We start from the raw sequence: 14,208 nt of genomic DNA, 5'->3' as shown, positions 1-14,208 counted from the left end.
GGGTATCACATGCCCAGCTGGGAAGCAGGGGGCTCGGGGCTGGAGGGGGGGCAGGCAGAGCCCACCTGGCTGCAGGGGGACTGGGACGTGCTGGGCTGAGGGGGGCCAGGCCTGAGGCTGGAGAGTTTCCTGCGCTGGGTTCAACGCTCAATAACCCTCCTGTGTTACGCTGGCTGAGTCGCTCCGGGCTAGAGAGCAGGGGGCATCCGCCCCTTCGGGGGGGGAGGCCCAGGGGTCTGGAGCACGGGGACTCCCCGAGGGGGCCCACAGCAGAGACAGACGCGCTGAGGCTCAGGGAGGGGCGGCTCCAGGAGGTGGAGGGGCCGGACCCCGAGGGAGAGCGGCCCCCCGAGAAGGGCTGTCGCACTGAAGGGGGCACCCCCCACTGACCGCACGGGGGGGATCTGTGAGTCCGTGACAGTGGTGAAGGCCAAAAGCAGAACTGGGCTTCAAAGATACATTCACGGAGGGTAGATGCACCAATGGCGATTAGCCAAGACGGTCAGGGGGGCGAGTCCGTGCTCTGGGTGTCCCTAAACTCCTGACTGCCGGGAGCTGGGACTGGACGACAGGGGACGGGTCGCTCGCGGGGTTCCCTGTCTCGGCTTGTCTTTGCAGGGAAGGGGGTGTCCCCGTCTGCGGGCTCTGACCTGGTGGATCTCCTGCCAGCCGTTCTCGTCCACGGTGCCGATGTCGGCTTGGTTGTAGAGCAGAAGTTCGCAGCAGCGCGGGTCGCCCCCCACCATGGCTGTGTGGTACAGGGGGGTGAGGCCCCGACGGTCCTTGTAGTTCGGGGAGCCCCCAAGGTCCAGCAACGCCTGGGGAGGCAAGGAGCAAAGATGTGAGTGGGGGGGGTGAGATGGGGTGGCAATGTCCACCCAGGCACACTGCAGACACGGTACACCCACTGCATCAGCGTACGTGGCGCACACAGTGCAGTGCACTGAACACGCACTGCACAGCATCCACTGCATTCTCTGCATGCCCACTGCCTCATCGCTCACTGCACAGCGCACACTGTATTTGCTGCGTGCCCTCTGAGTCAGCAACCACTGCATTCGCTGTGTGCCCATTGTGCAGCGCACACTGCAGACGCGCTGCGTCAGCACCCACTGTATTCATTACATGCCTGCTGCGTCAGCACGCACTGTATACGCACTGCGCCAGCACACACTATGTTCATTCCATGTTCACTGCACAGCACACACTGCTGACACTACATGCCCAGTTGCCAGCCCATAGTGCACTGCACACCCACAACATGCATTGCATACACTACACTGCATATGCACAAAACCCACTATTCGCTGCATGCCCACTGGCAGCACTCATGGCACATCCATCCCACACTGCGCACAACCAGCACACCCTGCATACACACTGCACACGCAGCATTGCACACGCGATTCGCTGTCACTGCATGCCCACTGTGCCGGCCCACACTGCACTGCATGCGCACTGCGTGCCCGCCATGTCATACTTTATTCCAAGACAGAAAGGACTCGGTTAATGCAGAGCCCTGGTTGGCTGGGTCCAGAGCAACAAACGCAGTGACACTCAAACGTCTGACAGCCAGGAAATGCCATGGTACAGTTCGTGCCCACGCAACCTCCACAACGACTGCCTGGGTGTAAATCATACTGGTAGAATCTCTCGACCTTAAGAAATGCTGGGGTGTTTCCAGGGGACTGTGTCTGCAGACCCCCCCCCCCCGAGGCACGTTACCAGGGCACCCAAGTAAGCGTGCAGATTTGAGAGCACTAAAGAAGAGTCATCATTGAAACAGAAACAGCTTGCCCGCCTTAGCTAGAGCAGAATGGGTGCTCCGCAATAATACACAAACACACACACACAGACCAACACTCCCTGCACCATCACACGCTGCACACATCTGCTTCGTCCACACTGCGGGCACACCGCAATGACGCACACTGCAACAACCTGCCCACCGCACGCTGGGCGTGCGCACACTGCACCTGTGTACTGCACACTGTGTGTGCACACAGCACCTGTGTACTGCACACACCCCGCAACAACGCACACTCCAACAACCTGCCCACCGCACACTGTGTGCACACAGCATCTGTGTACTGCACACACACCGCAACAACGCACACTGCAACGACCTGCCCACCGCACACTGTGTGTATGCACACTGCACTCATGTACTGCACATGCACTGCAACGGCCATTGCAACAACCTGCCCACTGCATGCTGCAGCCACCACACAGTTCCATCCACACGGCACCTGCTCTCCGCACAGATCCTTTAGCCACACTCATCCCGCTCTGGGCCCCCCAGCGCCGGGCGCAGGCCGCCCCGGTGCAGCGCGGTGAGGGGACGTGGCGGGTTCTGTACCGTCAGGGCCGCGTAGCGCCGGGTGCACACTGCCCGGTGCAGCGCGGTGGCTCCGTCCCGTGCCCGGAAATCAATGTGGGCACCCCCGAGGCAGAGCAGCCGGATCACGTCGACAGTCCCCTCTAGCTGGGCTGCCAGCGTCAGGGGGGTCTCTGCAGGGGAGGAGCACAGGGTGGGCGTCACCGCCGAGGCAGGGAGGGCGGGATGCCCCCGCCCCCTCCCTGCACCCGGCCGCAGACCCCCAGGCCCCGATCCCTACACTCACCCCCCGTGTCTGAGTCGTGGTAGTTGGGGTCTAGGCCCTTGTCCAGAAGCCGCGCCACCTTCTCCGCTGCCCCGTGCTGCACGTACTCCAGGAACTTCTTCAGGCCAGTCTGTGGGGTGGGGGTGGGGGAGCAGGGACCGGTGAGAGACTGGGGGGGCGTTGGGGGGACCCGGTTCTCAGGACGGCGGCTGGGTGACCACAGAGGGCAGTGCCGGGTCAGCACGGTCGGTACCAGGCTGCCAGCCCTGGTACCAAGCTGGGGCGGACAGAGGTGAGAGGGGGGCAGGGAGGGGGAATGCTGGGGACACTGAGGCGCAGGGAAAGGTGAGAGCGGGGAGGAGGGACAATGGGAGGACAAGGGTGAGACCGGGGGTGGGGCACCGTGGGTGTGGCCAGGTATGGGGCCAGGGGGCGGGGCCGGGGGCGGGGCCAGGCCAATCACCGTGGTGGGCCATTTCGCCAGCGGCTTCTCGTCCAGGTTGGTCTGTTTGTAAACCCGGGTCTTGTAGCGGAACTGGGGGGGGAGGGGGGGAAGAGGGGAAACGGGGGGGTCACCTCAGCTGGAGATTCTGACCCTGTGACCCCATAGCCCCTCCCCCGTGCCTACGGCCTCGCCCGCAAAGCCTCTCTCCCTTGTGCCCAGAGCCCCGCCCCCTTTGTGTCCAAAGCCCCGCCTCCTCTGATAAAGCCCCTCCCCCTTGTGCCCAGAGCTCCGCCTCCTCCCACAAAGCCTCTCCCCGTGTGCCCAGAACCCCCCACACCCCTACCCCTTGGGCCCAGAACCCCCCTCCTCCCTCAACACCCCTACCCCTTGGGCCCATAGCCCCACCCCGGCCCAACAAGCCCCGCCCCTTGCTCCTGTAGCCCCTCCCCTGCCCATCCACCCCCTCCCCTTGCACCTGTAGCCCCTCCCCTGCCCATCAAGCCCCTCCCCTTGCACCTGTAGCCCCTCCCCTGCCCACCTAGCCCCTCCCCCTTGTGCCCGGAGGCCTCCCCCCGCTGCCCCGGCGGGGCGGGGCACCTCGAGGTAGGGCACGCCCTTCTCGAAGCTCTGGGGGTAGTCACGCAGCAGCCGCTCCTCGTCCAGGAACTTGGCGTCCCGCCCGTTGGTGGCCGGCTGGAAGAGCCCGTAGTTCAGCACGTCCTTCAGGCTCTCGTTCAGAGTGCAGAGGATCTGCTGCTTGGCCACCCAGATGGCCGCGTCGGGGTTGAACCGCAGGCATTTCTGGGGGGGGGGGGAGAGAGTGGGCAGGGAGGCCTGAGTCTGCAGGGGGTGTGTGTGGAGCACGGCAATGCGACCACCTCTGGGGTGGGGGCTGCTTAGATGGGGATCCCGACTCCGGGAAGCGGCCCCTCTGGGGTGGGGTCCAGGGGCTGAGTAGACAGGGACCCCTCGTTGGTGCTGGGCCGCGGCCCCTTTGCAGTGAGGAGCTGGTTATACCTCTCACCTGGTGCTGAGATGCAGCTGGCTCTGGGGTGGGGCACAGGGGCTGCGTATATGGGGCTCCCTCGTCATGCACTGGGATGCGGCTGGCTCTGGGGTGGGGCGTGGGGGCTGTGTATATGGGGATCCCTTGCCCTGCGCTGGGCTGCAGCCCCTCTGGGGTGGGGCACAGGGGCTGCATATATGGGGCTCCCTCACCCTGCACTGGGATGCGGCTGGCTCTGGGGTGGGGCGTGGGGGCTGTGTATATGGGGATCCCTTGCCCTGCGCTGGGATGCAGCCCCTCTGGGGTGAGGCACGGGGGCTGCATATATAGTGACCCCTCACCTGGCACTGAGATGCAGCCCATCTGGGGTGTGGAGCTGGTTATATGGGGACCCCTCGCCCAGCGCTGAGACGCAGCCCCTCTGGGGTGGGGTGTGGGGGATGGGTATACGGGGACCCCTTGCCTGGTGCTGGAACGCGGCCCCTCTGGGGTGGGGCATGGGGGCTGGGTATACGGGGACCCCTCGCCCGGCGCTGGGACGTGGCCTCTCTGGGGTGGGACGGTTTACAGGGGGACCCCTCGCCCGGTGCTGACTGTGAGGGAAGCGCCCCCCTGCTGGGACCCCACCCCATTCCCTACAGCTGAGGCCCCCTAGTGGGAGCCTGTCCCAACCCCCCCCACGGATGCCTCCCCCCCAGGCTCAGGCAGGGGCCTAGGCAACCGGCAGTGCCAGCAGGACCGGACCCGTCGCCAGGGAGATGACAATGGGTGATCCATAGCAACCGTTTCCATGGTGCGCCCGTGAGCAGAGAGGGGACGGATTTGGGGGTCGGGACCCCCCCCTCCCAGTGCCCGGGGCAAGAATGGGGCCCACCCCCTGCCTGTGCGGGAGGGGGGAGTCGGAGACAAGGCCCAAGCGGGGGGGCACATGACAGACAATGGGGGGCAGGTGCCCGTGGGGAGAGGGGAAGGGGGGCAGGCACCCGCAGGGGGCACAGCTCCCCTGCACTGCAGCTGCCCCCCCCCCCAGCCCCAGATCAAAGGGCCCGGCGGGGGGGGTTCAGCTGACACTGGCTCAGTGCCCTGAATTCTCAGCTGAGGGGGGGGGTGAGTTTGCTCCAGATCCTGCTGAGCTCAGGATTCATCCAGTTCCGCTAATGACCCCCCCAGGGAATGGGGGGAGGGGAGAAGGGGGGCGGGGAGCGGAGAATGGGCGGGGGAGGGGAGAAAGGAGCCATAAGGGTGGGGGGAGATACAAGGACAGAAGAAAGATGGAGATGGGGGAGGGGGAGGCTGGGGGGAGGGAAAGGGGGAGCGGAGAAGCTGCGGGAGGGGAGGGGGCTAGTCAGGGGGAGGAGGAGCTGGGGTAATTCTCCCCCCCCCCACCCCCTGTGGTGGGGGGCAGTGCAAGGGGCATTTTCCATGGAGGACCCTCCTCTCTGGTTCCTTCCTCCCCCCCCCATGCACCGTGACCCCCCCGCCCATCACCACGTGGTGCAGATCAGGGATGTCCCCCCCATATCCCTGTCGTCGGGAGCGGGTTGGGGAGCCCCCCCCCAGCCAAGCCCCCCCCCCTCACCGTCTGGTGCAGGTCGGGGATGCCGATCCGAAAGACCATCATACTGAAGCGGGCGTCGTCGGGCACCGACATGGGGGGCCCCTGGGTCCTGTGGTCCAGGGGGCCGGGGCTAGCGCCGGGGGGGCCGTCGCGGGAGCTTTCGGAGTCCGACTCCCCCTCGGGATACTCCGAGACCCTCTCCTCCTCGCTGGACCCGGGGCTCCGGGGCATCGTCCCGCATCACAGGCCAGCTGGTGGGGGGGCAGGAGGGGGCAGAGAGAGAGATGGGGGGGTCAGCATGGGGGGCAGAGGGGAGCAGGCTGCCCTCCCCGACACAGACCCATGCACTGAGCCATAAACCTGTCCCCCTCTGCTCTCCCCTGCCCCCCTTCACCTCTCCCTGACCCCCCCCCCCAGTCCCCTCAGTCCTGGCGAGTGACTTTGTGGATCCTTGTCCCAGTTCCACTCAGCGCCTGGGGCCCAGCAATCTGGAGCAGCCCCTCCCCGAGTCCCGCCCCCCCCCCCACGCCCTGGGACATCTGCCCCACTTTCCTCGCTCCCGCCACTGGCTAAAATTAGCCCGGGAAGGACGGAGGAATCGGAGCGGTCAGAGCCCTGGGCCCAAACTCCGCTACCACCTGCTGAAAGACACCTGCCTCTGGGGTGGGGGCTGGGTACACGGGGACCCCTCGCCCGGCGCTGGGACGCGGCCCCTCTGGGGTGGGGGCTGGGTACACGGGAACCCCCCGCCCGGCGCTGGGACGCGGCCCCTCTGGGGTGGGGGCTGGGTACACGGGGACCCCTCGCCCGGCGCTGGGACGCAGCCCCTCGGGGGTGGGGGCTGGGTGCACGGGGACCCTCGCCCGGTGCTGGGACGCAGCCCCTCGGGGTGGGGCTGGGTACACGGGGACCCCTCGCCCGGCGCTGGGACGCAGCCCCTCGGGGGTGGGGGCTGGGTACACGGGGACCCCTCGCCCGGCGCTGGGAGGCGTCCCCTCTGGGGTGGGGGCTGGGTACACGGGGACCCCTCGCCCGGCGCTGGGACGCGGCCCCTCTGGGGTGGGGGCTGGGTGCACGGGGACCCCTCGCCCGGCGCTGGGACGCGGCCCCTCTGGGGTGGGGGCTGGGTACACGGGGACCCCTCGCCCGGCGCTGGGACGCAGCCCCTCTGGGGTGGGGGCTGGGTGCACGGGGACCCCTCGCCCAGCACTGAGGTAACATTCTGGGGATCTCGGACTCGTATCTCCCAGCACTCAGCCCAGCCAGGCACAGCTCAGAACGGTGTCCGCAGCCCCACCCCATGGGAACGTCCCTGGGAAGGATCCTGGGGATGGATGTCAGGGTGTGTAAACGGGAGAGAAGATTAGGTACATGCACAGGCAGACACAGACAGACATAGGACGGGGGGGGTATAGGATGGCTCCATGTAAACAGAGGACTAGAGAGATGGGTGCGGGAAGGGACAGCAGGAGGGAGGGAGGGAGGGGTGCGCACAGGGGCGGAGGGGCAGATACAGGGTGCAGGGATGGAGGGTGGACGGAGGGAAGGATGGAGGGAGGATGGATGGAGGGGTGCGCACAGGGCGGCGGGACAGACAGGGTGCAGGGATGGCGGGATGGATGGAGGATGGATGGAGGGAGGGACAGAGGGATGATGGGGGATGGATGGAGGGAGGGACAGAGGGATGATGGGGGATGGATGGAGGGAAGGACACAGGGATGATGGAGGGAGGGGTGCGCACGGGGCGGAGGGGCAGACACAGGGCGCAGGGTGAGAGGGAGGGATGGAGGGACGGAGGATGGATGGAGGGAGGGAGGGACAGAGGGATGATGGAGGGAGGGGTGCACACAGGGGCGGAGGGGCAGACACAGGCAGGGGGGGGAGGGACGGAGGATGGATGGATGGAGGGAAGGACACAGGGATGATGGATGGAGGGATGCGCACAGGGGCGGAGGGGCAGACACAGGGCGCAGGGTCAGAGGGAGGGAGGATGGATGGATGGATGGAGGAACAGAGGAGGGATGGATGGAGGAAGGGAGGGAGGATGGATTGACAGAGGGAGGGATGGACGGAGGGAGGACCGTGCATACGGACAGACTGAGGGTCGCGCATAAGGACAGACAGGCAGCCCTGACCCCTCGCGCCCCCAGTTCACTCTATGCCCCCCCAGGTCCCCAAGTGCAATTCAGAGGCTCATTTTGCACCCCAGCTGGGCCTGGGGGGATTATAACTGACCCATGCACCCCTCCACCCCCACCAGCACCCCTGCCTCTCCTCCCCCCCACTGGCTTTGGCCTCTGCCCCCCACTCAAGACACCTAAGACCTCTCCAGTGACACTACAGCCCCCCCTGCACCCTCCATGACAGCTCAGTCCTGGCCCCCCTCCAGCCACTAACCTCCCCACCCGTGCAAATGCCGTGCAAATATCCTGCCCCCCCCGCCATGTGCCTTGGGGACCAGACCCCCCGACCCACATACCTCAAGTGCCCTCCTGCAGGCCTGGCTGCCCCCACCCTCGCCCGCCAGCCGGGCTACCCCCACTCCAGCCCCAGCCTTTCCCACCCCCACCCCCCAGCAGGCCTGGGGCCTGGCTTCTCTCCATCGCCTTGCGACGTTTCCATGGAGACAGACAGCCATCAAAGCAGCTCCCCTCGCTCTGCCTCTAGCATGTCTCAATCCAGAGGGAAAACCCCACCCCGACCCTGGGAGAGAACCCAGGAGTCCTGGCTCCCAGCCCCCACCCCACAACCCCCTAGGCCCCCCTCACCCCCTGACCCTGGGAGAGAACCCAGGAGTCCAGGCTCCCAGCCCCCCCACCCCACCCCACTCGGCCCCCCTCACCCCCTGACCCTTGGAGAGAACCCAGGAGTCCTGGCTCCCAGCCCCCCATCCCAACCCCACTCCCCTCCCAGAGCTGGGGAGAGAACCCAGGAGTCCTGGCTCCACCCCACAACCCACTCTCCATTAGACCCCCCTCCCCTCCCACCCTGGCGAGGTCTGAGCACTGGGGACCCCCCTCCCCAGGATGGGTGGGGTGGAACCCAGAGCGGGGATCCCGCTCCCCTGACAGCAGCCCCCCAGCTCCTGGTCACTCGCTGCCAGCAAACACGCCCCACAGGCGGTCCCGGGGGGCTGGCCCGATCTGGGGGGGATACCCGGGGGTGCCCCAGAGACCAGGGGGTGGGTGGGCCATGGGGCGAGCAGTTCCCCCGAAACTCCCACTGATGCCACTGCACGCCCTGACCTCTGACCCCTTTGACCTTGACCCTCTTCATCCACTGACCCGACCCTCTTTGACCTGTGACCTTAATCGCCCCCTGACCTCTGACCCCTTTGACCTGCGGCCCTATTGCCCTCTGACCCCACAGGGCCCCAACTCGCTCCAGCTGCTGGGCTTCAGGCCTCCCCTCCCCCAGGGCAGGACGGAGTGGGGGGGGCCTGGTCCATTTTCCCTGGGTTTAACTGCTCCCCCCGCACCCCAGCCAGGCAGATTATCAGCCCCCTACACACACAGTGCGGGGCCGGCCACCCCCTCTGCCCTGCTAGACACAGACACGTTCACATCGCTACACACACACACACACACACACGCTGGCACGCTCACGTACACACCTGCACAAGGTGTGCACGCGCACACACTGCCGCACTCGGCGCTCACACACACAGACACTGCTGCGCTCAGTGCAGGCTCACACACACACACTGCCGCACTCAGCGCTCACACACACACGCACACACACAGACACTGCTGCGCTCAGTGCAGGCTCACACACACACACACACACACAGACACTGCTGCACTCAGTGCAGGCTCACACACACACACACACACACACACACTGCCGCACTCGGCGCTCTCACACACACGCACACACACAGACACTGCTGCGCTCAGTGCAGGCTCACACACACACACACACACAGACACTGCTGCGCTCAGTGCAGGCTCACACACACACACAGCCGCACTCAGCGCTCACACACACACACACACACACACACACTGCTGCGCTCAGTGCAGGCTCACACACACACACAGAGACACTGCTGTGCTCAGCGCTCTCACACACATGCACACACACTGCTGTGCTCAGCGCAGGTGCACACACACACACACACACACACACTGCTGCGCTCAGTGCAGGTGCGCGCACACAGACACACTGCCACACTCAGCGCTCACACACACATGCACACACACTGCTGTGCTCAGCGCAGGTGCACACACACACACACACACTGCTGCGCTCAGTGCAGGTGCGCGCACACAGACACACTGCCACACTCAGCGCTCACACACACATGCACACACACTGCTGTGCTCAGCGCAGGTGCACACACACACACACACACACTGCCGCACTCAGTGCAGGCGAGCACACACACACACACACTGCCACACTCAACGCTCGCACACACTGCCGCACTCAGCGCTCACACACACATGCACACACACTGCTGCACTCAGTGCAGGCGAGCACGCACACACACACACACACTGCCACACTCAACGCTCGCACACACTGCCGCACTCAGCGCTCACACACACACTGCCGCACTCAGCGCTCATACACACATGCACACACACTGCTGCGCTCAGTGCAGGCGCGCGCACACACACACACACACTGCTGCGCTCAGTGCAGGCGCACACACACACACACACGTGCTCTCAGAAGCATGAATCAAAGGCGCGGCAGCTAAGAATAGCGCAGCCCGGCTGGAGCACAGAGAACTAAGGCCTCGGCGCAGGCGCCTGCCAAGGGCACAGAGCACCTGGTGGGGGGGAGATGGGACACAACCTGCCCCCCCACTCAAGCCCAGAACTGGAGAAACACAGTGCTCAGGGGTGGGGTTCACACTGAATGGGGGGCACAAAGAGAGAGTGTAAGGGATAGATAGATAGATAGATAGATAGATAGATAGATAGATAGATAGATAGATAGATAGATAGGGTGGATGGAGATAGATAGATAGAGGGGTGTGTGGGGATAGATAGATAGATAGATGGATGGGGTGTATGGCGATAGATAGAGGGGTGTGTGGGGATAGATAGGGTGGACGGGGATAGATGGATAGATAGATAGATAGATAGATAGATAGATAGATGGGGTGGATGGGGTGGACGGGGATAGATAGATAGATAGGGTGGACGGGGATAGATAGATAGATAGATAGATAGATAGATAGATAGATAGATAGATAGATAGATAGATAGATAGATAGATAGATGGGTGGATGGGGATAGATGGATAGATAGATAGATGGGGTGGACGGGGATAGATAGATAGGGTGGACGGGGATAGATGGATAGATAGATAGATAGATCACTACCCTGCTTATACATCCAAGGATTCCTCTCACCCTTTTCACCCCAGCATCACACCGGGAGCTCCTGTTCAGTGCCCCCGAAGTCAGTTTCCGCCCTGGCTCTCCAGGACACAGCCCCCCGGCCGCTCTCTCTGTTCCCGGCGGGGTGACCTTGCCTCTGTCTCTCTGCACACAGCCCAGCCCGCTCTGTGGGACTGCCCCGTGCTCCCCGGTATTGGCCCCGTGGGCCTCACCGCCCCTGTTATCCGGGGGGATTTTCTATCCACTCCCAGATCACCAAGGGAAATGGTGCGTGGGGCTGGGCCTCGTACCGACCCCTAAGCACCCACCCTTGGCCTGGCCTCCCCGTGGGTTAGCCAGGCAGAGGGGTGTGAGTCAGGCCGGCTCTGGGGGGGTGGAGCCGGGGGCAGGAGGAACGGGTGGGTGCAGGGTGTGTATAGAGATGGATGGACGGAGAGGATGGTGTGGGGCCGTGGACGGAAGGTGGATAGACGGACGCCAGGGGTGGATGGACGGGTGGATAATGGGGTATGTGGGGAGATGGACAGAAAAGTGACTGTGGAGAGGTAGGGAGGGATGAATTACACAGGACACAGAGCCGGGCGGGGGTGTCTCTACAGGACACACAGAGCCAGGCGGGGTGGGGTCTCCTACAGGACACACAGAGCCAGGCGGGGCGGGGAGTCTCTCTACAGGACACACAGGGCCAGGCCGGGGCGTCTCTACAGGACACACAGAGCCAGGCGGGGCGGGGGAGTCTCTCTACAGGACACACAGGCCAGGTGGGGGGCGTCTCTCTACAGGACACACAGAGCCAGGTGGGGGTGTCTCTACAGGACACACAGAGCCAGGGCGGGGGTGTCTCGCTACAGGACATACAGAGACAGACTGGGGGTCTCTCTACAGGATACACAGAGCCAGGCGGGGTGGGGTCTCTACAGGACACTCAGAGCTGGGGGGTCTCTCTACAGGACACACAGAGCCAGGCGGGGGGTCTCTACAGGACACACAGAGCCAGGGTGGGGGGTCTCTCTACAGGACACACAGAGCCAGGCGGGGGGATGTTGTGACAGAATGAGAATTTTCTGTACTATTGTTACCACCACAATGGGTGCCTCAGTTTCCCACTGCCCTTTGCATTGCAACTCAGTGGGTCCACAGGGCGTCAGACTACTGCCCCCGGGGGAACAGCAGGAGACAGAAGGGCTGGGGGGGGGGGGTCACACCTGCCTGGGGTGGGATGGGTGCGGTCGCTAGAGGACTGGCTGAAACGGGCCCCAAGAGACAACGGAAGCCCCACAAGCCGAGGGCCGGCTACTGCTCGAGGGAGACGGCAGCTCTCACGCCTGGGACTATATATGGGACACACAGGACCAGGCTGGGGGGGCAGGGTCTATATATGGGACACACAGGGCCAGGCTGGGGGGGCAGGGTCTATATATGGGACACACAGGGCCAGGTGGGGGGGGAGTGGTCTATATATGGGACACACACAGGGCCAGGCTGGGGGAGGGGTCTATATGGGACACCCACAGGGCCAGGCTGGGGGAGGGGTCTATATATGGGACACACACAGGGCCAGGCTGGGGGTCGGGGTCTATATATGGGACACACACAGGGCCAGGCTGGGGGTTGGGGTCTATACATGGGACCCACAGGCTGGCGGGGGACGGGAAGCTGGGGGGCCATACAGGGACACAGGCTGGCGGGGGAGGGGAAGCTGGGGGCCATACAGGGACACACCGGCTGGCGGGTGAGGGCAGCTGGGGGCCACATAGGGGACACAGGGAGGCGGGGAGGAGCTTGGGGGCCATACAGGGACACAGCCTGGCGGGGGAGGGGAAGCTGGGGGGGCCACACAGGGGACACAGCCTGGCGGGGGAGGTCCAGGCCGTACCAGCTGCCTTTATTCCCCTCAGTTTCCTCCTCCTTGCTCAGTTTCTCCCTCGGCCTCAGCCGCCCCCCCCACCCCCCCGCGCCTCCTGGGTCTGAAATGAGGCTAAAGGCAGCGCCCCCCTTCCCCCCGCCACTCACACGCCCGCAAACACCCAGGGCCCCACGTGCACAGATTTACACCAACACCGGCAGGGCTGTCAATCCAAGAGACACACCCAAGCACGAACGCACGTGACACACGCCCGTGCGATGACACCAACACTGCCCTGTGGAGACAAGCCCCCACTCTCCCTGCACTGGCACTAAATTCACACCTGCACTGATATTCTACACCTGTACGTGTGCACAGAGGGACACCCGTGGATACACGCCCAGGCACCCCCACAAAGCCAGGTAGCCACATGTGCTGAGATAACGCGGATGCACAGAGCCAGTGCATGCACACACAGAGAGACGCACACACGCTGAGATAATGCATGCACACACCCAGAAGGAGCACACACACACACACAGGTAATGCACGCACACACACCCAGAGATGTGCACACAGATAAAGGTGTGTGGGTGGGTGTGTATGCACACACACACACAGAGGCACACACACCCAGAGATAATGCACACACACACACACACACACACAGAGGCACGCACACCCAAAAATAATGCACGCACAGACACACAGATATATGCATGTGCATACACACATACACAGAGACATGCACACATACAGATAATGCATGCACACACCCCCAGAGATATGCACACGTTCCCAAAGATAACACATGCACACACACACAAAGAAATGAACAAAGGCTGCATGCACACAGAGATATACACCCTAGCTGGCCCTCTCTCTCACACACACACTAATAGATGCGTGCACACCCACTCACAGAGATAGTGTGCACACACACAGGTAATGCACACACACACACTCACAGAAATAACACACACAGAGATAATGCACGCACACCCACCCACATAAAGCGCGCACACACACACACAGATAACACACTCATAGGCATGCACACACACGGATAATGCACATCCACCCACCCACCCAGATAACACGCACACACACAGGCTCACATGCCTGCAGCACATGTGCACCGGCTGCTGTTCCCAGACAGCTTCCTGCATGGTTCTCCAGCACCCATTCAGCTCCCCCCACCGCATGGCGCTGCTCCCTGCCCCCCACCCCACCGCCCCCAGAACAGTTTCTGGAGTTGGGGGGTGGGGGATTCTGCTCTGAGCCACAAGCCAGGGACCAGGAGAAACGGGGGTGGGGGAGACCCCAGAGGAGCCAGGGCAGAGGGACTCGCCCCTCCCCCACCCCGAGTGTGCCCCCCAAGGCAGCCGCTCTCCGGG

The 14,208-nt window shown here is 64.0% G+C and overlaps 1 protein-coding gene across 1 annotated transcript in view; it reads right to left on the bottom strand.

Moving 5' to 3' along the window:
* The window catches only part of SHANK1 (SH3 and multiple ankyrin repeat domains 1), a 38,566-nt gene that overhangs the window by 23,440 nt on the left and 918 nt on the right, over window positions 1-14,208 (bottom strand). The window contains 6 exon segments of the mRNA XM_039511076.1: window positions 651-818; window positions 2,360-2,511; window positions 2,625-2,733; window positions 3,067-3,138; window positions 3,646-3,849; window positions 5,634-5,863. Coding sequence (XP_039367010.1) covers window positions 651-818; window positions 2,360-2,511; window positions 2,625-2,733; window positions 3,067-3,138; window positions 3,646-3,849; window positions 5,634-5,843 — 915 coding nt within the window. The 5' untranslated portion in view covers window positions 5,844-5,863.

Source organism: Mauremys reevesii, linkage group 22 (assembly GCF_016161935.1).
Source record: "Mauremys reevesii isolate NIE-2019 linkage group 22, ASM1616193v1, whole genome shotgun sequence".
Lineage (NCBI taxonomy): Eukaryota > Metazoa > Chordata > Testudines > Geoemydidae > Mauremys > Mauremys reevesii.
The sequence above is the reverse complement of the archived record's forward strand: the minus strand, read 5'-3'. Positions and strand labels throughout refer to the sequence as shown.